The sequence below is a fragment of the Homarus americanus genome, unplaced genomic scaffold, assembly GCF_018991925.1.
Source record: "Homarus americanus isolate GMGI-L3 unplaced genomic scaffold, GMGI_Hamer_2.0 scaffold26351, whole genome shotgun sequence".
NCBI lineage: Eukaryota > Metazoa > Arthropoda > Malacostraca > Decapoda > Nephropidae > Homarus > Homarus americanus.
In genome coordinates, this window is record NW_024724368.1 from 1319581 (window position 1) to 1342383 (window position 22803).

At 41.5% G+C, this 22803-nt stretch overlaps 1 protein-coding gene across 2 annotated transcripts; it reads right to left on the reverse strand.

Annotated features, from left to right (window-relative positions):
• Positions 1-138: 138 nt before the first annotated feature.
• Positions 139-22349, reverse strand: LOC121864119 (transient receptor potential protein-like). Of its 2 annotated transcripts, XM_042363036.1 has the most exons (18): positions 21673-22349; positions 16113-16269; positions 15613-15708; positions 14988-15178; positions 14626-14779; positions 14254-14424; positions 12768-13002; positions 11150-11423; positions 10772-10903; positions 10223-10356; positions 8877-8997; positions 8131-8326; positions 6908-7096; positions 4536-4713; positions 3576-3721; positions 2352-2489; positions 2032-2127; positions 139-1551 (listed from the first exon to the last, which is right to left on the reverse strand). In XM_042363036.1, exons 1-18 carry the CDS (start codon positions 21882-21884, stop codon positions 733-735), a joined length of 3639 nt encoding a protein of 1212 aa, XP_042218970.1. In that variant the 5' UTR covers positions 21885-22349; the 3' UTR covers positions 139-732. The 2 variants fall into 2 exon arrangements, with proteins under 2 accessions (XP_042218970.1, XP_042218971.1); XM_042363037.1 differs by lacking the exon at positions 3576-3721 and having other exon boundaries at positions 1450-1551.
• Positions 22350-22803: the final 454 nt, after the last annotated feature.

Consider the following 22803-nt stretch of genomic DNA (forward strand, 5'->3'; position numbering starts at 1 on the left):
TAATGTTGGCTACGGTATTACTGTAAAGGTAATTAATACACAAGTATTTTCCTTTCAGACCACAATTAGTTTGTAGCAGCTTTGTGTGAGAAAGGTCAGTGATTCACTGAAACATGTACGCACTGATACTGTATTTAGAGTTTTCCAATACAGTAATGTTAAATTTAAACATATATGTGACGAATAAAAAGTTGTTTTACAAAAAATTTTATGATTAAACTTTACTAGTTAACACACGAATTAACGCAAAAAAAATCATTCTTCGAGTGAATTATTAATTTGCATCAAGAACAAATCTCATTTGACATTTGTATCAACATGTATACTTTAAGTGCACTTAAACTGTCTAAACGTAATATATTGAAACATTTTTATGTTTTCATTTTCCTTGTTAGAAGTAGCATACTATCCTTAAGTAAGCACTTTTTTTTAATATACTCAGCCTACATCCTTGTCCACAACAAGGAAGTTACACGAGCGTAATGTACATCATTGAGAAAAAATTAATATTTCCTTTCAAAACTACAGAATAACATTAGTGAATACTGTGGTCAGTGAGTCGAGGCACTGTGGTAGCTAACCTTAACCGCCGACAAGATCTAGTGACCAGCACTAACACTGTTCTTGGCACGTCTGCTAGAAGAGTGGTGGGAACAAGACCATTTATTTGGCACAAACCCGAACTTGGCATAAGCCTTACCCTGGCACAGCTGCTGAGTGAGTAGTGGAGAGCTACAGCCATCCAGTTCTCTTCTGCTTGGTGACCAGCGACACTCCAGACACCAGGGGCTCAGGCGTTGGTGTCGCTGGGTAAGGTGTTGATGGTTGAGAGACTGGGGAAGCTTTTAGTGGTGTTGCCGCGCTTCTTCCAGGTGTTGTTGGGGCTGCTGGCTTAGGTGATGCTTCAGCTGGTTTAGTCACTGGTGGTTTTGGTGTTTCAGTTGGCTTAGTCACTGTTGGCTTTGGTGTTTCAGTTGGCTTAGTCACTGGTGGTTTAGGCGCTTCAGTTGGCTTAGTCATTGGTGGTTTAGTTGTTTCAGCTGGCTTAGTCACTGGTGGCTTAGATGTATCCGTTGGTTTAGTCACTGGTTCAGCTGGCTTAGTCACTGGTGGTTTAGGTGTTTCAATTGGCTTAGTCACTGGTGGTTTAGGTGTTTCAGCTGGCTTAGTCACTGGTGGCTTAGATGTATCCGTTGGTTTAGTCACTGGTTCAGCTGGCTTAGTCACTGGTGGTTTAGGCGCTTCAGTTGGCTTAGTCACTGGTGGCTTAGATGTATCCGTTGGTTTACTTATAGCTGATTCATTTGGCTTAGTTCCCACTGGTCTAGGTGATTCTGATGGTTTCGTCAACACTGATTTCGACTTTGCAGCAGGTTTGCCCGGCGAGCCATTTGGAACCGGTCTCTTTGGCGATGCGGAGAGGTTGGTGGGGGAGGATTTACCAGACGATGAACTCTCATTAATCCGTGCTTGCAGGCCATCACGTGTCATCTCACCTTTGGCGCGGAGGTTGTGCAGCACACACCAGCCCCTACCGTATCTCTGTACAATCTGGCCAAAGAAAATAGACAGTAAGGAAGGAACCATAAAAAAATATTAAATTAAAATCATACAACACTACAAGACTAATTTGATAACTACCGTTTTGTAGCACTTAGCTCTACCTAAGGAGTAGAGTTCTAACACACAATCATGAATCAAATATATGCACAGTATGTGTGTGATTATAAACAGCAACAAGGAAAATAAGTATATTATGTAATGATTCTTAGTAATGACTCATTATCACTGCCTTGGGTAAACAATGCATGAAACACAAGACGGCCTGGAGTATCAAGGGTGGTGAACCTTTGATAATCCACTGACTTTTTCCCTGACTGGTAATATCACAATGCCTTTTACTGCTTCCCGTAACTTTGACCTTATGGTGACAAAGAAAATAACACTAAAATGTCTTCTAAATCCAAATGAAAGTTAACGTACAGAATAGTGAGAAACCAAACCATGTAAAATGGTGTTAGCCCTACTTACATCCGATTCTGATTGGCGAGATTTCGTTACCTCGTTGAGCATCGTAGGGTTGATTTCTCCTCCCATGAACACTCCACGCTTCTGGTAGAACTGAACCTACAAGACGAATTTGAAGGTAGGTAAAAATATTGAGAAATTTAATTTTCAGTTTGATAGTTATTAAAAGTTTATATCGAATGTCCTCTCTCTCTCTCTCTCTCTCTCTGTCTCTCTCTCTCTCTCTCTCTCTCTCTCTGCATAACCTTACGCCTCTCTATCATCTATTATCCTGCACCTCAATGTATCTACTGTATCATATCCCCTTTATTCCTGGTACTCACAGCTTTCCAAGTTTTGCTGTTTTGCCTCGTACAGACCCGTAGTGTCTGGCGCTGAATGCTCGTCTTGCTGGAGCCGATATGATCTCGTCTCTCCGAGCGCGTACGGACCATCTGGTTCCAGTCCTTCTTCTTCTTGTTCTGTGAAGGACATACTTGCATCAGCATGGGATTCCTCAAGAGTATATCGACAAGAGGGTAACAGGTGCAAGTGTCTGTCCCGTACAAACAAAGCAGTGAAGTGGGAGAAAGTAAGAAGAAGACGAGGATGAAGAAGGAAACAAAATGAAGAAATGAAGAAAACGAGGAGGGAGGTTAAGCAATAAAGTTGTTACAAGTATACAACATGCAAAATGTAAATTGCTCACATCGTCGAAGCAGATATAACAAGAGGAAAAAACGAAGAAAACAAAATAATAGTAAAAAGAAGCGAGGGAAGAAAAAACTATACTACTCGTAGGTCGCGTAACATCCTGACTCTGCCAACACTGTGTTAAGGCGGAATATCTCACTTCTTGCCATGAATCATTGCTATCCACACACCCCAACACCGAGATCCTCTAACTAGGGGATTTCAATGTACATCACAGAGAGTGGCTTGGCTCTGCAAGGGATGACCCAGGTGGAGCTGAGGCACTCTCTTTTTCCCTACTTAATGATTTGGAACAAATAATCAAACACCCTACACGCGTTCCTGATCAGCACGATCAACTTGCTAACAATCTTGATCTTTGCTTTACCTCTAACCCCTCACACTATTCATACTCAATTTCTGCCCCCTTAGGGTCTTCTGATCACAACCTTATTTCTATTAAATCAAACTGGGCACGACCACCTCCCCCACCCCCCTCCAAACGTCAACTATGGCACTATCAGAGGACAAGCTGGCAATCCTTGCGAAAATTCTTCACCGACTTTCCTTGGGATGAATGTTGCTTTTCCACTCGGGACGCCTCGGTATGTGCTGACAACATTGCTGGTGTTATACAGGGCTGTATGAGTGCATTTATCCCATCTACCAAAACTTTCACATTACAATCATGGTTTGATCGCTCCTGGCACTGTTCCTCTACGCTGGCACTGTCTCCTACCCTGTCACTGTCCCTCACCCACGTACTGTTCCCCATCCTGGCATTGTTCCCCCTGTGGAACTATCCCTCACACTGACAGTCTCTCAACCAAGTCCCTTACCCTAACTCAGAAACTGCCCTTCACCTTGGCACCCACCTTTAAGTGGAGGTTAGTGAAGATACTGAGGGACTTCTGGACACCGGCCGCGATAGTGGCGTCGAGACCCTCCACCAGACCAATGTTGAAGCCCTTCATCAGCCGGCGCTCTCTTGCCTGGTGTTTCTTGCCCATAGCAGATAAGCCTGAGGGCGCAGGGACATGTCATGCATAGCTCAACACAGTAGCGTAACACAGGAAACAAACGGTACACACAAAACAAACACACCGGAGCACACAACAACATAGGGAACACACAGCAAACATACAGAAGTACACAGCAACATAATGAACACACAGAGATACAATGAAGCAAACACAGAAACACAGAGAACACACAAGGCTATATTCATCGCAACACAATAAAAGTAACACAATAAAACATACCAACACACGAAGCAAACAGACAATACGCTTTAAATCGAATATGAATGGAAAAACACACAACAGTACACAGCACACCAAACTTCATAGTATCCAAGTACAGACCACAGCAACACATAAAAAATACAACACAAAGAATACAAAATTTCACACAATAAAAAGTAATAATTCAGGAACATACACAGCACCAGAGTAAGACATGATGAACCGCAGCAACGTAAAACACCATAATATTACCACAGTGACACAGCTTCAAAGCAAGACACAGCTTCAAAGTAGGATCGAACACAGTGAGACAATTTTACATAAAGAGTTTTCACCAAGGTATCACAGCAAGACACAATACCTGTACTGCAGTTAAACCCAGAAGCACAGCATAACACAACGCACTACAACATGTGGGACCACTTAGCATCTCACAGCACCACAACAAACACATAGCACCATAATAAAGACACACGACACAGCGCCGCATCAAGACACAGCAACACAGCAGGATCCAGCAAGACACAGCAACACAGCAGGATCCAGCAAGACACAGCAACACAGCAGGATCCAGCAAGACACAGTACTTACCATCAGTCTTGTGAGTGCCAAGCTTCCAGTTATTCATCCTCAGGATGTCCATGAGTTCATACTTGAAGGAAGTGATATCCTGCTTCACCTCATTGATGTCATCCTCGTTGATGAGTCGTTCCTCTGACTTGCGCTGTTCCGCGGTCACGTATCGCCGTACCAGGTTCCTCATCACCCCCTGCAACACAGAGAATCCTGCATCCCTTGCCACAAAAGTTGTACACAGTACATTATGTCCAACATTTTGTTATTAATAGTTCTATACCCACTGCAAAAACAGCCAGTCCTATATCCCCTGCAACACAGTAAGTCCAACTAACATAACACAACGTCATCCTTTATCTAGTACAGTTCTCCCCAAGTCAGTAATTCACAGCATTCTAACCAAACTTTGAACAACTAAACAACTTACGAGTTTCATGTAATCCCTCATCATCATCATTATTATCGTTTTACAGCTATTTTTACACGCTTGCAAGGGTTAATCGTGACTACCTGATAGCAGCTCTCCATGCTGCATGGTCCCTTGCAGTCTCTCTCGTCAGGTGCTTATCTCTGGGGTCACTTCTCACTACCTCTCCCCGTATCATTCCTGGTCTAACCCTAGCTCTCCTTCCCTCCACATTCAACCTCATGTATATTTTGACCCTACTGGTCTCATCCATTTTCTCTACGTGCCCGAACCATCTTAAGACTACCTGTGAACAGAACCTTCAATACCCAACCACCTTCTTGGCTCTCAGCAGCATTTTTTGTCTCAGTGTCACATTGTAACAGCACCATTTGTATTATATAAATATTCAACTGTGCCTCAGCTGTTGACATTATACATGGCTGAGGTTGTAGTTCCTTCGGGGAGTGAGCGAGGTCTGGCTGAGGTCAGCTCATGTTAGCACAACAGTATATCTGACGTGTTTCCTTTCTCACACTCTAGAGGGCAGACGAGGTCAACCAAATCATAACAGACCTGGCCTGCTTCTCATCTCTCTCTTGATATAGAGACAGGAGAGTGATCAGACTATTATCACTTGTTACCCAGTGAACACCTCACTTAAGTGTTCTTATATATAAGTGCACTTAGACACTTCCCCTAGTAGAGAAGGTATAATATACTCTCAACCGAACTAAGTACCTGTGAAACTAAACTAAAGACCCAAAGTGTTTCATTTGTTTTACTTTTATATATATATATATATATATATATATATATATATATATATATATATATATATATATATATATATATATATATATATATATATATATATATATATTATAAATATTTTTATTTTCAGAGGCAACTGAATTACAAAGACTGAGAGAGAGCTTATGTACACAGGGTGACCTTACAAAACATGAGGCAAGGTAAAAAAAAACATGACATCCACTAATCCACACACCAACCACACAGCAAACATAAGAAGAGATTATAAGAACGGGTGACACATGATGATTTATACACTTCTAAACTGTTTTCCCAATCTATGGGATGATTATTGTTCCTTATATGAACGAACAGTGCACTGCTTTCAGATGCTGTTCTAATATTGTACTTATGTTGTTTAATTCTGAGTTGCAATGCCTTCCCAGCCTGTCCTACATAATTTCCATTACAGTTGCTACATGGAATACAGTAAACACTTCCATTTACATTCAATGTTGGGCTATTCTTAATTAATGTACTATATTAGTAATAGTTGAGTCATACTTAAAAACAACGTTAATGTTTAATAATTTAAGGGACTGAACTAACGGGACAAATTCATTGCGATAAGGTAGTCAAAATATTCTTAAATGTAGGAACTTGCCAAGTTTGAGTAGAACAAAGGACCATCACAACATTACACATCTATCTCACCATACGCATTTCATTTCGCTCTAGTCTACATATGTCATTCTCCTTAACTTTCCAATTTTCGCTCCCATACAACAACACATTTCTCGCGCCGGCTTAATACATCAATCCATTCACAGGAAGAGTAGGTCCTCTTGCCATCAATAGAGATAACAGCTCTCTAAACTTTCTCCAGCCACTTCTGTCTCTTGCTACAGAGCTTGTTTTGGCGCCACCTCCAGCACTAGTCACGTCACCCAGGTAGCAGAACTCATCAACACAATCTAGGGATATATCTGCAATGTTACATTTTCCCAGCCTTACTAAGACCACAGGATTACCTGCACATACAGAGCACTTAAAGACAACAACTTTCTGAAGTCTGCCCTTTACACTAATGCACCTCTTGTGTACCCACCTTACACACTCATTGCTCCTTATTGGATTACTGCCAACCCTCAGTTGATGGTTTAATAAACTAAATATTTCAAAGCCTTTAGTGTTTAAATTGAGAAGAGAGATAGAGAGAAAGGCTCACCTGATACTGAGTCTCACGAAGAGTTTCTTGCCTCTTCTTGAAGGACGCCCGGGATTTACCCTTATTGAGTGCCAAGAGGGAACTGAACTTGGGCACCAGGTTGAAGGGTGCGGGCATCTCGCGTCCCTCCTCAAAATAACTCATCCACAACTTGGCCCGAGCGAACTTCCACTCCATGTCACACTTAGCCTGTGGCGAGGTAATTTTACGAAATATTACAGGAACTGTGAACTGTGTCGTGGAAAAAAAACGCAAAGAAGAAAAACATATGAAAATAACTTATTCACAATATGAAAGGCTCCAATTTCCATTTTACTATTAACTGTTATAGTAAATTAGAAAATAGTTATCAAAAACGTCTGGTGATTCAATGACTAGTGTTCTCCACAAAAATTACTTACTTACGTGTGTGTGTCCCACAAAGTACAACTCCATCTAATACTCGAATTTGCGTCACCTTGTCGTGGTGTGAGAACTCGAATGAAACACTTTGAAATACGCAGGATGGGTATAAGGTTCATCTTTTAACCTCAGTTAAGGAGGTTGGAAGTGGATCGTCGCTAAATACGCAAATTCACTTCTTAATACGTGAGGTATGAGCGACCCCTACACCCCATAGTTCATTTCTATATTTTTCTATACCCATAATTTCAGCATACCTAAGGTCTTATTTGCAGTCTGGGTAATTGTATTAGAATCATGTTTAGCAAATGAAGCTTGGAATTATTTTTTTTCCGTTGCTGTGTGATGGAAATGGGAAATTAAACCTGAAACTGTACCCTATACTCATCCTAGGCTTGCCTAGTGTACACCACAAAGTTTACAAATCAATCCAAGCCATTTACCATAAGGGCCTGGGGTCACATGTTACAGAGAGTTTGAGGCAGAATATGTGTATTTTCCTTGTGGTCTAGAAGTTTTGGTGCCAGTTGGGTTTTTTATCTATACTTAAGAAAACTGTGGGATACCTCCTTCAACTGATGTCATCAGAGAACTTACTAATTTTTACATTTATGTTACTGTTTATATATTTCAATTAAAAATTGGAAAGCAGTTTCAAGTTTCAATATTTCTGAGCGTGAAGGTGTAATTAAAATCAGACTTGAAATCTATGGGCTTCGCCGATAAAAGTGTTTTCCCCTGGAGTTCTCCTTTGAAATTGTATTAAACAATAGTAACTAACTTTAAATACAGGCATGTATTCCTAACCTGAGGCCACTTACACAGATGAAGGCGTAAGAGTTGGACATCATAGCAATAAGCAGATTGAGGAGGACGATCACGTTGATCACATTGTAAGAGCCGAACATGAGCATACTCCAGAACCTAGTATATGACTTGATCCCTGTCAACTCAAACACCTGCAGGTCCACCAGCCCAAACGATGCCCAGAACAGCGACTGAGACGTCTCAAACAAGCTGGAGATGAGTAAAGGAAGAACATGAGTGTGGAGATGAGAGAGCGAGAATAATGTCTGTGTAGACACAGGAAACAGGGGAAAATGTCTGTGTAGACACAAGGGAGAGGGGAAATGTCTGTGTAGACACAAGGAAGAGAGGAAAATGTCTTTGTAGACACAAGAGAGAGGGGAAAATGTCTGCATAGACACAGGGGAGGGGAGAAAATTACCGTAGACAAGGGAGAGTCAAAAGATTGTCAGTGTAGATAAGAGAAGGGAAAGAACGTCAGTATCAGTTTTATTTATAGAACAACAAGTAAGAAAAAGGACATCGATATGCAAATGAATCAGATTATGCTCAAAATGACACGTTCCAACAAAAACTATTTGACTCTGAAGTTTGTAAAAAAAAATATAAAAAACACTACATTTTATACTCAGACAAATGCTTTAGTCGTACTTTTCCAATATCTAGTCGCACAATAGCCTCTGTACTCTTAGAAGAATAGATGCATCTTGTAATCATTGGTAGAACATAGGGAGACGGAAGAAGGGTCTGAGATACTCACTTTGAAAACCTTCGCCAAACAGCACAAGACTGGTCTTCTTTGGGGTTCTTCTGGTCACCAGGGAGGGAGTAGCACTTGGCCTTGTCCATATCCGCATAATACCACAGCAGTTGGTTCAGACCTTAAACAAACAGCAGTCAGATGGTACACTTACGCAACACTGATATCTATTCTAATAAATACCTCAAAGGTGAATTTTTATGCGTTAGTTTACTATCGGGAATAATTTTCTCTCCTTCTCTTTCTCAGCTTTCTATATTGTCTCTAATTTATCCTAATACTGTCGAGATGCCCCTTTCTCTCTTTATGTCAATATACCACACTCCTGGCAATACGAGTATCACCTCCAATATACAGTATTGCTACTTGTCTAGAAGACTATTTAGTTTCGTTAAAAAAGCTCCTTAAGTTTCTGCCTTTGGCCAATTTCAAAACCTAGAACCAAGTTTAATCAATAATCTGCATTACAGAGCTCATTTATAGCCAGTATCCTTATTTCTAGTGAGAGACAAACTCATTTCTTTCTTTAATTTCTATATACACTGTACAGTACTGCATTTACGTTACCTATATTTTTATTACACATACGGGACTGGCAGAGTCGTCCGCAGATGTTACACGAGTGGAGGACTACAACAGTATCATCACCCTCACAGTAACACACCACATATACTCGTATCCTGCACATACACCTAGGCATGAGTCTGTTTAAGGTGAAATCACATCCTATGTTAGCGAGCTCCATGACCCGGTGTCAAGGAATAATCAAAGAAGACCGGACAACTCGCCAACTGCACTGGCTAACCATTACCCTGGAACATGATTCGCAAATCGATTAACATCCAGGTTCCCACTTACTGCTGGGTAGACAAAGGCAAATGGCGAGTATCGAACCCGGGTCCACTTGCTTTCAAGACGAGCATACTGTATGATTACAGTACATACATACATAATAATGGATGCCCCTCATGTAACGAGGATGGCCGGCCCCATAGGGCCACCTAGGCGTGAATTTGTTTAAGGTATAGAAGCCGTCGCCAACACAACAACCACACCCTAAGTTAACGAGCTGCTTGACCCAGTGTCAAGGAATCGTCCGAGAAGACCGGACAACTCGCCAACTGCAATGGCTAACCATTACCCCAGAACACGATCCGCAAATCGATTAGCATCCAGGTTCCCAGGTTCTGTTGGGTAAACAGAGGCATACATAGGGACACACACACACACACACACACACAAACACACACACGCGCGCGCGCTCTTCCTCATTTCTCAAAACAAAAACACACCCTTAATACCTCCCTTCCTCCTCCACCGCCAGGCCTGAACACCCCACGACTCACCACAGCCGAAGGCAAAGAGCACGAGCGTGTAGATGAAGAAGAACTTGATAATGTCGATCACCATCCTGCCAAGAGCGATTTGGAGAGGCCCCATGTGCGGGCTGACGCTGAAGATGTGTACCAACTTCAGAAAACTGTAGAAGGGGGGAAATGTCTCAATTCAGGTGCTACAGGATGATTTGGAATACACAGAATCTTACTATATAATTTCCCGCTACACAAAATCCCGCCACTGATACAAAGGTGAATTATTTTCCACCAACTTATAGGACTTCATGCTCCAATCCCTTCTGGGTGACTTTTAGGGTACAATAAGCTGGATTAGGTTGGGTTAATTGGAGTTAAAATAGGGTAAGTGCCATAAGACTTAGGCAGGGTTAAATACTATAGGCTATGTTAGGTGGAGTCAGAGAGATGAAGTTAAATAAGGTTTCTTTTTATATTAAGCTTTCTATTGCATTTATTTTACTGTCACTAATTTTCACTTAGATTTTAGCTTAAGGCGTTGCCTCAAAATGTTCCCGGCACCACCATGCCCTTACACCGTACCTCAAGATGTTGCCAGCACCAAACATCCCTTCAGATATAAGCATGGGATCGAAGTCGGGCCACATTTCTCGCGGAAAGTAGGGGTCATGATCTTGCCACATCGCCCGCTGAGTCAGGAAATATGCAGTCAGCCTTGCAGGGAGTAAATACAAAAAATTATTCTCATATGTGAAATCTTGCAGTATAAAGATAAATTTATCAGCTTTCATCCACTACCACTGTTTCTGCATGAAATGGATAGCAGGAAGGAGAAACCTCAAGAAACAAGAGAAATGGTAAGAGAAAGAGCCGCAATAATAGATGCGTGTCACACTATACTCGTATAAGTTTCTCATTGGCCGACATTTCGTCATATTTACTGTGTACAACTTTACTTACCGCAGGAAAATCCAGTTCATGTAGAAAAAGTTGGTGATGAAGTCGACGATGTTCCAGAGGTCCTTTATGTACTCAGTGAGGCCATCTTCCCACAGCGTCGTCATCTCGCCCCATATGAAGCCGAAGACGAAGATAACAATGAGAACCTCCACCAAGGAGGGAAAGCCACCCCGTGCCTCCCTCTCGTACTGTTCCAGCCGCTGTAACATCCACTCGTTACCAAAGAGCTCGATCACCAGCGTTTCCAGACGTAACGATACGATGACCAGCAGTACTGGTGATAAAAGGGAAGGATGATGAGCGTAAGTTCGATGAATCTTTAGCTTTGACAGTTTATTTCTTATACCCTCTTCTGAAAAGACAATGTGGGTCAGCGCTGTGTCAAACCGCCTGTCCTCAAACGCAGGAAGATTGTTCGCATCCTCTCTTGTGAACACCAAGTAAAAAAATCTGCTCAACGCTTCCACTTTTTCCTGGTCAGAATTTGCATAACTACCATCTTTAAGCCTCAGGTTCGATACGCTTACTCGCGTTTTTAATATCGACTTTGCGTAGCGGTAAAACACCTTTGGGTTTGACTTGACCTTGCTTGCAATCTGCCTAGGAACTCTTTATCAGCCCTTCTACACTCTGTCATTGCTTGGTTCCTGGATCTAGTATACATACTCATGTCCTGCTCGTCATTTGTCCTAACACACTTCTCGAAATCCTGAGTTGTTGTTTTTTTTATTAACTTTGTCGACCGCCGCACGGTTCATGTGTAACGGTCTCCTTGTATTCCTGGAGGCACTGGGTTTGGTCTTGGGTATATATTTATCGATCAAATGGTTCACTTTACTGGCTATGATATTCAGCGTAGTGTCTGCGTTCTTATATCTTAGTAAGTCAGGCTAGTGTATACTCCTCATTCCCTCCTTCATCCCGTCGCAATTTCCTTTGAAATATTTGAACCCTGACCTCTTTTTGTCATGAACCAAGTAACAGTTAAATCTGAAGGACAAAGGTACGTGGTGACTAGTGCCAACGGAGGCTAGGTGTTCTAGCTTGGCCACCATACCCTCCTCGTCAGTTATGATGAGGTCCAGCGGTTTGAATGTATGCTCCCCTCTGTAGTGAGTCTGATCTTTAACATGCTGGAACAAAAAATTGTCTCTCAAAGTTTCTACAAAAAAGTGGCGAGATAATTTTGGTCTTTAACGTGGATTCCTTTCTCTAGTAGATGCCGCCATAGTTAAAGTCCCCTATGACAAGGTTTACCGCCGTTATGTTGTCAATTAAGGTTCTTAAGTTCCCTTGGTTTAATAAGCTACATCTGACAAAGCATTCTTCAAAACATTCTCTCCTCATACCCTCACCTGGCTGGCTTTAAGGTCTTGCCGAGCATAGTTAACCGCACTCCACTTGCAAGTTGCTTGAGAAAGGTTCGTAAACGAGCCATATCCGCCTATACTGAACTCACATTCCTCTGGGGTATTGGATCACGTACCCTTGAGGGTTAACATACGGTCGACTCAGAGGTAAAAAAAAATCATGAACGACACTTACTGACAAAAAGATTTAAAAAGGACTCAGAAAATCACAGAAGAATTTAAGTACAGGAAGGATCTACAACACTCACAGAGGAAGGTACAGTAGGAGGATGAGTGGATAATAAACTTTATGAAAGGTTTCTTCATAGCATTGGTGTAGGAGGAATTGGGAACGAAGAGGAAGGCGAGGCAGTACACGGGGAAGATGCAGCCTATCTTGAAGATTTCCAGGAGCTGCTGCAGGAGGGTACGTCGCTTGAACCCCGGCATACCGTCGTACCACACTCGGCCCAACAGCTGTTGTACATTGGCATGGGCCACGAACTGCAACAAAAGACGACGTTCAGTGAACCTGTAGCTCACGTTGTGATTTGGGAGCCACTCTTAGATTCCGGGATCCAAACCTATCCTAATTAATGTAAATATTATTCAATATCGGAAAATTATGGTTTCACTCTGAAATGTGAATTACTGTACTTCCTGTATTTGGATCAGATGAAGATTAGCCCTCTCAGATTATGTCTCTTGGTGATGACGGGGGGGAGGTTAAGTGAGGTTAGAGTGGTTAATCTTATGGTGGAAAAAATGGGGGCTAGTCTTCAAGTGATCCCATTATTTCGTGAACCACTACCAAGACCCATATTCAAATCTTACCTCTGTAATTATCATAAAACATAAAAAAATTACAGTTTTATTATTGACTTTTAATTCGAAAAGAGTTTGGGTATTCATTAGTGGCTTTCGTACCCGTTCGTAATTCACAGCAACACTTAACATGAGCTGCCTTACTGATAACATTCGAGGATAATTATTTGTTTTTTACCAAATATTTTTATCACGGCATGAAAAAAAAATATTGTAATTTGACAGAAGCTCCTATTGATTGACCAATGAAGTAAGTAATCTAGTGGTTTATAGAAGCAAACTTACGTTAAAGATTATACACGGCTGCAGTATTTCTTCTGAACTGTTGTTGAATTAGCTTCTTTGTTTTAAATGAAGTCTCCATCTGATACAATGCTCGTTCTGGTATAACTTCCAGAGATTATGGGAACAAATTTATACCCAAATTTTCCAAATATGCACCCAGTAAGAACTACTTTGCTACTGTAACATAACTACGTAAGATCCTACTTTGTTGATACAACATGTCTATTTATCATGTTATCTGTCCTTCCCCTCTTACAATTGTGCTCTAACATACACCAAACCCAAGAGTTACTGTGTACCACAAATTCATGACCAGCTCCAACTTCTATGCATTCTCGCCTTTGCTAGGCTCAACACAGCCCCTGTCAACAGCCATCACGGTCTCCTCCTGACACTGAGCCATACACCAGTCACTGTGCTAACGTCTATAAACACCCAGTAAACACCGAACCTTTCAACAAACTTAGCATATATCTTACATGGTCACTCAAACAACAACAAAACCTTACAGCTGCTTAACTTCCAAAATCCCTTACAGCTATTCAACCAAAACTCACTTTATCACCTCACTTTCTTCCAACACAAGCACCCTCCCCCACCTCTATAACTCTCTACTCCTTCACCAACTCCCAGGACATCCCTCACCGATTTCTGGTTATTGCTGACTGCCTCCTTAAGCCTGGCGAGGTGCATGAAGTCACCTCGCCTGTACGGTTCACCTTCAGGGTCGTAGTTCAATATTATCTCCAGTTCGGTTGTGGTTCGGGTCTCGTCCACCAGCGCCATTGAAAACTCCTGCACCTTCTCCCTCAGGGACTACACGGAACAAAGAGAGGAAATGTGAAATATTGTACGAGATATATCAATCGATATGAAAATATGATACAGTTTCATGGTGTATTATATTTTGACATATTTAAGAATAAGCAAATCCTGCTATAATCTATACATATCATTGTATTTAACAGTTACTGTTGTTTTCTTGTATGATGGTCAGTGTCACACGAGGCGACTCACCGTGTACTCGTCCATAAACTCGTTCTCCATGCTGGCCAGGTTATTGAGGTCCTCGCTCAGGGTAAAGGCAGTGAGGAGCGGATCCTTGCTGGAAAGGCAGATGAGGGACGGAGACGAGAGAGCCTTGTACGCGTTGATTCTCGAGTGGGAATGTCTGAGGAAGGGGTAGAAGGCACTCCGTTATCTCCTGACTACACCCAATAATCAAGTAAAATAACATGAACTGAATAAATCTTCAGTTTTGCATCCTGGGACAAAACCACAAACGCAACTGATGCAAGCATACGCAAGCAGGAACTTACATATAAACTTCAACACTCATCATCTTACACACACACAAATAAATTCACCAAAAAACCTACCTGAGGGAGTCCTCATCACTAGCCTCAATGCATTCGTCACAGGCACACTTGACATCGTGGGGCATGGGCAGGGTGGCGCCACGGTCCAGTAGCAACTTGAGAATCTCGTAGTTGTTCTTGTGAGCGGCGAGGATGAGCGGTGTGATGTCCGGGGTGAAGTTCGTCCTCTCGAAGTTGGTTAGCTCCCACGACTGACGGACACCGAGGAAAAGATTCAATGTGATGCTTGGTTTTTACTGCCATTACTACACTATTACTACAGATCCCACACCACTGTCACAAACACGGCACCACTACAACAATTGTTATTATCACAACTGTCACAAACACGGTAAAGTGATTTAAGAAAAATAAAACTATCAGAAATTGTATTTTATTTTTTTAAATTGGGAATAACTTATGATAATTTATGCGTTATGTAATGTAGTTAATACGGTACTCACATAGGAGTCCCCAACACAGGAGGTGGGTCGGGGTACTGTTTCCAGGAGTCTCCAACACAGGAGGTGGGTCAGGGTACTGTTTGTTGGAGTCCCTCACTCAGGAGGTGGGTCAGGGTAAGCACTTAGGAATCCCCAACCAAGTGGATCAGACTACTAACGTGGATATATGGGAGGGTACTCACGTAGGGTTCTCCTGGTTTATGGGTCGACTCCTCGTGGGCCAAGAGGGTTTCCACCCCCTCCACGTACTCCTCAGCGATAGAAAACAGCAGAGCGTCCTGGTATGGAGGAGATACATTAAAAGATAAACCATTACATTCTATTGCATTAACTTTATTCCTTTCGTCTTGGTGATATCATGAAAAGTAGACCACAAATTCTCAAGTCCACAAACAACCTTAACTGGTCGAGTTATGATCACAGTGACACTAACAATTAACTGGTAACAGATTAGCAACGTTACTTAAACAATATCAAGGTTGAGCTTAAAATCTCTGATGAAAAGAGCAACGTTCAAAAAAATCCTAAATTGCAATTCTTAGGGTAGATATTGTCTATTCTGGAGGTAAGGAATACTATTTGAGTGATAAGATGGCGTAGCTCTTCGTGATTACTCGTTTAAGAAAACAAGAAGAAACACGTTAAGAAAAAATGGCGATTATTATGAAGTAGGTGGCCTTACCTTTGGCTCAATTTTCTCACTCAGCAGCAGTTCTACCATCTCCAAGTTCTCATTCTCGATGGAGATGATAAGAGCGGAGCGTCCCAGAGGGTCCAGGCAGTTGATATTGAAGGCGCCCACTTTCTTCTGATTTTCTTTCTTGGCCTTCTTGAGTATGCTGGCGGCACAGAAAAATGGATGTAAAATGTACTGTACAGTGGTAAATAACTCTTATTACAGATTAAGACGTGTCACTAACACGTCTTTTTGTAAGTGAATCTCCTGTTGAACTCGCTGCCGGGCTTAAATTTGTAAAAGTGGAACTTTAACAATGCATCTCTTTATACTGTACATTATGCAGGAGGCATTATACGTTAATCTGGAGGTTCATACATGTGGGGAGTGTTATGGAATGTGTGACTTACTCACACACTAGATGGGACCATGGGACTTAAGAGAAGTGTAATAAATAAAAAGGCTGGAGATAAGGTGTGTTACCGTATGAATAAACAAAAACGAAAGAAATTAAACATTAATTTACTATAAAACAACTACAACATACATGTATATAAAATAAATTTGTATGTACACAAACAAGTCATTTTTACCCGACAATGAGACCTAAACTACTGCTTGGTTCGTTCGTTAGTTGAAGCTGTTCTATTTGCACATGTAGGAATCTTAGTTCACAGACTGATGTATTGTATCGGCTCTTCTCACTCTTGAACGTCATTAGTAACTGCCGAATTGATTAACAAGTGTTGGAATGACACTGGGTGTATACCATCGACACAACACGACAAGAGATAGCTCCCAGCCAGGCCACAACACCGGTCTCCAGGACAGCCACCTTTGCTCCAGCACACTCGTTAACTGTTTAGTAACGTTGCCAGACAAAATACAGCGGGAACACTCTCCCTCCAGACACGATTATCGAGGGCGATCCACGCTGCCTCAACCGCAACTGCTGCATGACTCGTGCCAGCAACCCTCACACACGTGACACACAGTGGCGGCTCGTCGGTAGGCACTGTGGAACTGCAGCACCCCTTATTTCACCCGATATATATGTATTATGTAATATAATATATCATGTATATTTATTTATTTATACTTGTACAAGTTATTTAAAACTATTATCAATAATCCTTAAACTTAATGTCAATGGCCATCCTCTAATTCCGAGAAAACAACAAAAATCCCTGTATGTGGTGGAACTGTCTTACTCGACAGTTCCAATAACGGGCGTTTGCTTGTCTCACGCATGCTCCCATGTCCTGGAGGCAAGCAGGGGCGAGCACTGTGGATCACGGAGTGCCGATCTGGTTATCAGTGTGGGAGGTAGTGTTTACGCATCATTCTGTGTGGTGCTTACGCGCCGTCTGCTATATTAAGAGTATTTGAATGTGATAAATTGTAGATGATGTGATTATCATACTGTATGATATCACATCATCTTCAATTTATCACATTCAAATACTCTTGATATAGCAGACGGCGAGTAAGCACCACACAGAATGATGCTGATGGATGATGAGTATGATTCATACTCATGGAGACTACATTTTGTATTCATTGTTTTTTCCAGAAACTTTATTGTGTAGAAGAATTTTAATTAATTATACATGGCCTCCTTGTTTTCCCAAGAAACAAGTTCTGTGACAGTGAGTGAACTTCAACAACTTAAATTTTCACAGTTGTCTCTTCATGAGCAAGTTGCTATTAAGACAAGAGGCCGTCCCTCACCTAATATTCAAATATCTCAGCCAGGAATAAGCAACAGTAAGAGGTATATTCGTAGCTTTCATTCAGAACGGTACCAAAGGAAAAGTTGGCTCTGGTTGTGAAGTAAAAAATACATTATTTTCTTTTCCGTGTTTGTTGTTTGGAATTGGAAGTGGTGTAGCTTGGACAAAAGACGGCTTCAGAAATATAAACAAAATGAAAGAAGAAACTGAAAAACATGAAAAGTCAAAGAAACATATTGAAAGCGTGGTTTCACTATCACTTTTAGGAAGCGTAAATATTAAAGAAAAACTTAGTGAAACCTATAGACTTTCGATCAATGAGCATAACAGGAAGGTTACCAAGAACCGTGAAATTTTATCCAAGATAATAGACTGCATTACATTTTGTGGGAGCTTTGAAATTCCTTTACGTGGACATGATGAAAAAGATGATTCAGTAAATCCAGGTGTATTTAGGGGATTAATAAATTTTGCATCTAAATTAGACCCAGATTTAAAGAACCATTTAGAAACAAGTACAGTCTTCACAGGTGTTTCTAAGACTATTCAGAATGGGTTACTTGACTGCCTTCTGCAGATATACCATGATGAGATAAAGAAAGAGATTGAAGAAGCTTCATTTGTAGGTCTCATGGCTGATGACACAACAGATGTTTCAGAACACATTCAAATGCTACTCAGGACAAGGGGTAAAACAGGACCAGGGAAGGGTAGGTTTAAATGTATACTATGCAAACAGTAGGAGCGTTAGAAATAAAATAGACTTGCTGAGAGCGGTTGTATGTACCGAGAATGTGGACATAATAGCAATCACCGAAACTTGGATGAATCTGGCGAACAAGAACTTTATATCTGAGTACCACATAGAAGGGTACATCCTTTTTCACAAGGACAGGGAAGGTAGGAAGGGGGGAGGGGTCGCACTCTTCGTCAAGGATACATTAAAATGTTGTATTAATAATTCAAGAAAGGGTGAAATAGGAACCGAGTCTGTATGGGTAGAAATCACGGAAGGAAAAGAAAAACTAATTATGGGAGTGATTTACAGGCCCCCAAGTCTTGGGAAAGAAGCAGCTCAGCCCATATGGCAGGAAATGAGTAGGGCAACAAAATATATCAACCCGTGCATTATGGGGCATTTCAACTTCAGAAATATTGACTGGGACAACATTGCAGGTGACTATGAATCTGAAGACTTCCTAGACGCAGTACAGGACAATTTTTTGAAACAACTAATTACAGAACCTACTAGAGGTGATAATATATTAGACCTAGTATTAACAAATAAAGAAAATATTATCAGAGATATCACTCTAGGGGAAGAACTAGGTAACAGTGATCACAGAGAAATCAGGTATATAGAACAAAGGTCAAGGACAAAGCTGGGCCTTTAAAGTCAGGGAGGGGGGAAGTGATCAATAGCAGTGTAGAAATAAGCAAAGCATTGAACAGCTACTTTTTATCAGTTTTCACAGAAGAAATTCGCAAGGAAATTTCAGAGGTGGAACTGATATTTAGAGGAAAGGAAGAAGAGAAATTAAAGAATATCACTATCAGAAAAGACGATGTTCTTAAGAAGATAAATAAATTAAAGAAAACAAAATCCCCAGGGCCGGATGAAATTTTCCCTCAAGTCTTGAAAAGTTGTAGGGAACAGATTAGCGGACCCCTCGTAAATTTATTTACAAAATCATTAGATACGGGAGTTGTGCCAGACTTGTGGAAACAGGCAAATGTAGTATCCATATTCAAAAAGGGAGACAGAGCATAAGAGTCAAATTACCGACGGATCAGTCTGTCGTCAGTAGCGGGGAAATTTCTTAAATCAATTATAGCAAATACATCCGATCGCATTTAGAGAAAAGCAAATTAATCTACGACTCTCAACATGGGTTTACAAAGGGAAAATCTTGTCGAATAAATCTGCTGACGTTTTTTAGGAAAGTCTTCGAGGTAGTATATAATGACGAAAATTACGGTGTTATTTACTTAGACTTTAGCAAAGCATTTGACAGAGTACCGCATCAGAGGCTTCTGAGAAAAGTTAGGGCTCATGGAATCGAGGGGAAAGTTTTAAATTGGATAAAATCATGGCTCACCGATAGAATGCAGAGGGTCAGCGTAGATGGTGTTAAATCTGAGTGGGGCAGTGTAACCAGTTGGGTTCCCCAGGGGTCAGTACTAGGCCAACTCTTGTTCATAATCTACATAAGCGATCTAGATACTGGGATCAGCAGTGACATAAGCAAGTTTGCGAATGATACCAAAATGGGGCGGCAGATTAATTCAGGGCAGGATGCAAATTCACTACAGGAGATTTAAATAAACTGCCGGAGTGGTCAGAAAAATGGCAAATGAAAATCAACACCAGCAAGTGCAGCGTACTTAATATTGGAAGAACAAATACTGTCAATGTATACAGCCTTAACAACATCAACCTAGAGAAGTCGACTTGTGAAAGAGACTTAGGGGTACTTGTAAGCCCGGACCTACGGCCTAGAATACAGTGCGTTAATGTTCGAAATAAGGCAAACAGAGTATTAGGTTTTATATCTAGAAGTGTAAGTAATACGAGTGCAGAGGTCTTATTGCAACTATATCTCTAGTCAGGCCGCACCTCGATTATGCTGTTCAGTTCTGGTGCCCTTATTATAGAATGGATATCAATTCACTGGAATAGGTGCAGCGAAGAATGACGAAAATGATTCCGGGACTTAGAAACCTTCCATGTCAAGATAGGTTAAAGAAACTAAACTTGCATTCCCTAGAAAGACGAAGAGTGCGGGGAGATATGATAGAAGTATTTAAGTGGGTGAAAGGACTCAATAAAGGGGATATAGATAAAGTTCTTATAATATCCGAGCAGGATAGGACTCGTAGCAACGGATTTAAGTTGGATAAGTTTAGGTTTAGGAGGGAGATAGGAAGGAACTGGTTCACAAATAGGGTGGTGGACGAGTGGAACAAGCTTAACAACTTTATAGTAAGTGCTGGAACGCTGGAAGTTTTAAAAGGAGACTAGATAGATTCATGGATGATAGAGAGTGGTAGTAGCTCTCGACAGGAGCTGCCATGCACAGGCCAACCGGCCTATTGCAGACTCCTTATTTTCTTATGTTCTTATGTTCTTAAGAGTATATTCAAGTTTTGTTTACTATGTGGACACTAAGTACAACATCAAATATTACAGAGTTTGGTCCCGAGTGTTATATCCACATCCTATATCGATTAGTTAAAAATATGACTTTTCTCTTTTTCATCTTTGAAACACTTACCGTAAAAAATGTCAAAGAGACCAAGCATCACTCCATAGTGGGGTGGGTGACTCCAATACATATGACAAAGTAACTCTCCTCGTCACCACTTTTCAGAATCAAGAATTGGTCCTCTTGAATTATGCTTCTGAGCAGAATTACTTTGGTGAAAAAGTGGTGGATTATTTTAACAAATTTAACTTATGAGCAATTCTATACCACATATAGATAAGGAACTTAGCATTCACATGAAGTTGAGTTTACAAACTGTTCTTCGATAATATCATATGTTTTGCAGCAGACAGAGGTTATGTAAGTCACTGTAGTCATTCATGATGTATGATACTGTGGAGCTCCTTGACGAATCAGTCTGATTTGCACAGTGTAACAATGTGAAAGAAACGTGGAGTGTCTCTACTGTACGTGTTTGTTTCAGCCCTCCCATTAGGTCTAGCCCCACTTTCCCATACTAATCTCTCCCTTCCTCTAAGTTTCTGTTTCCCTTGATTCAATAAATGCAGAAAGTGGGGAAATAGACAAGAAAATAGGAGATTGAAAGAATAATTATGTGAGGCTTACTGCATGACAGAGGCTACGTCGCCACGTTCCACATACAGGAGGAATCGCTTCTCCTCGTCGTTGAGGATCTGTTCCAGCTCATCTTTGTCCAGGTCGTCGAGGTCCTGCTGAATCTTGGTCAGAATATTAGGTGACTCAGTTCGATCAGGAGGAGAAGCCGCCACATCCAGGGTGTTGCTGGAGTCCTCTTTTTGCCTTTTTTTCGCACCCATCGTAACGACAGGGAGCCCCCAAGTGATCGACCAGAATTAGTTTTTTTTCCAGATAATCCCTTAACAATAAATTCTAAGTAGATCACCGAGGAACTGACGTCAAGGAGTGGAGTAACAACAGTTTCTAGACGACTGACTATACCCAAGTAGGTCGCTGCTTCATATGTCCAGATTCACTGTTACCGGTACTGTACCATACTATTACATCGATCTCGGCTAACAGTATACGAGCCTCTCATACACCAGCCATGTGGGTTATGTATCCAAATGGGGTCGTCTCGGTATTTACCACAGCACACACAAGTTTAAGTTAGTTCTTATATTGGTGACACTCTGTCCTTACTACTTCTCTCTCCACCTCCCTTGATTTTCAAGCTCCATTTGTGTGAGGTAGGTGGGGGTGTGAGTCCATGGATGAAGTGTGAACGGGACAGGTGGTGGCAAGGGAGGTGCTTGCGGTGACGACTCCAGCTGACCAATGAAGCGACACTATACACCACCCCCGACCTAACACCTCCACCCTCACCCCCTCCACCTGTCTGCTTACTCCTTAATCCTATCCCCGCCAACCCCACCCTCCACCTAAGCCATACACCACCCATCCCACCCATCACCCAGGTCACGCACCACCCACTCCACCTTCAAAGATCCCACAACAAGCAAACACTTTGACTTCAAATACTACTCCGGTTTCTTTACTTGTCCTTATGAGACTGACCCCATTTCTAAATTGGTCATCCAAGTGCGCGCGAACACACACACACACACACACAGTGTCTCATACTGTAACTTTAGCACCCCACTGCCCGGTGTCTCTATGACCACGTAAGGTCCTTCATGTCAACACCTATGAACAAGTTGCTGCACCACGTAGGCTACATGGTAGGGCAAGAGACCAGTCCCTGTCATCAACTGTAAA

Bases quoted from the DNA above. Each gene is read 5' to 3' on its own strand.
- LOC121864119 (XM_042363036.1), bottom strand. From the start codon at position 21,884: ATGGGTGCGAAAAAAAGGCAAAAAGAGGACTCCAGCAACACCCTGGAT. The intron at 16,270-21,672 runs GTAAGCCTCACA...CTGTGCCGCCAG, and splicing joins GACGTAGCCTCTGTCATGCA to CATACTCAAGAAGGCCAAGA. The intron at 8,327-8,876 runs GTGAGTATCTCA...ACTCATCTCCAG, and splicing joins GTTTGGCGAAGGTTTTCAAA to CTTGTTTGAGACGTCTCAGT.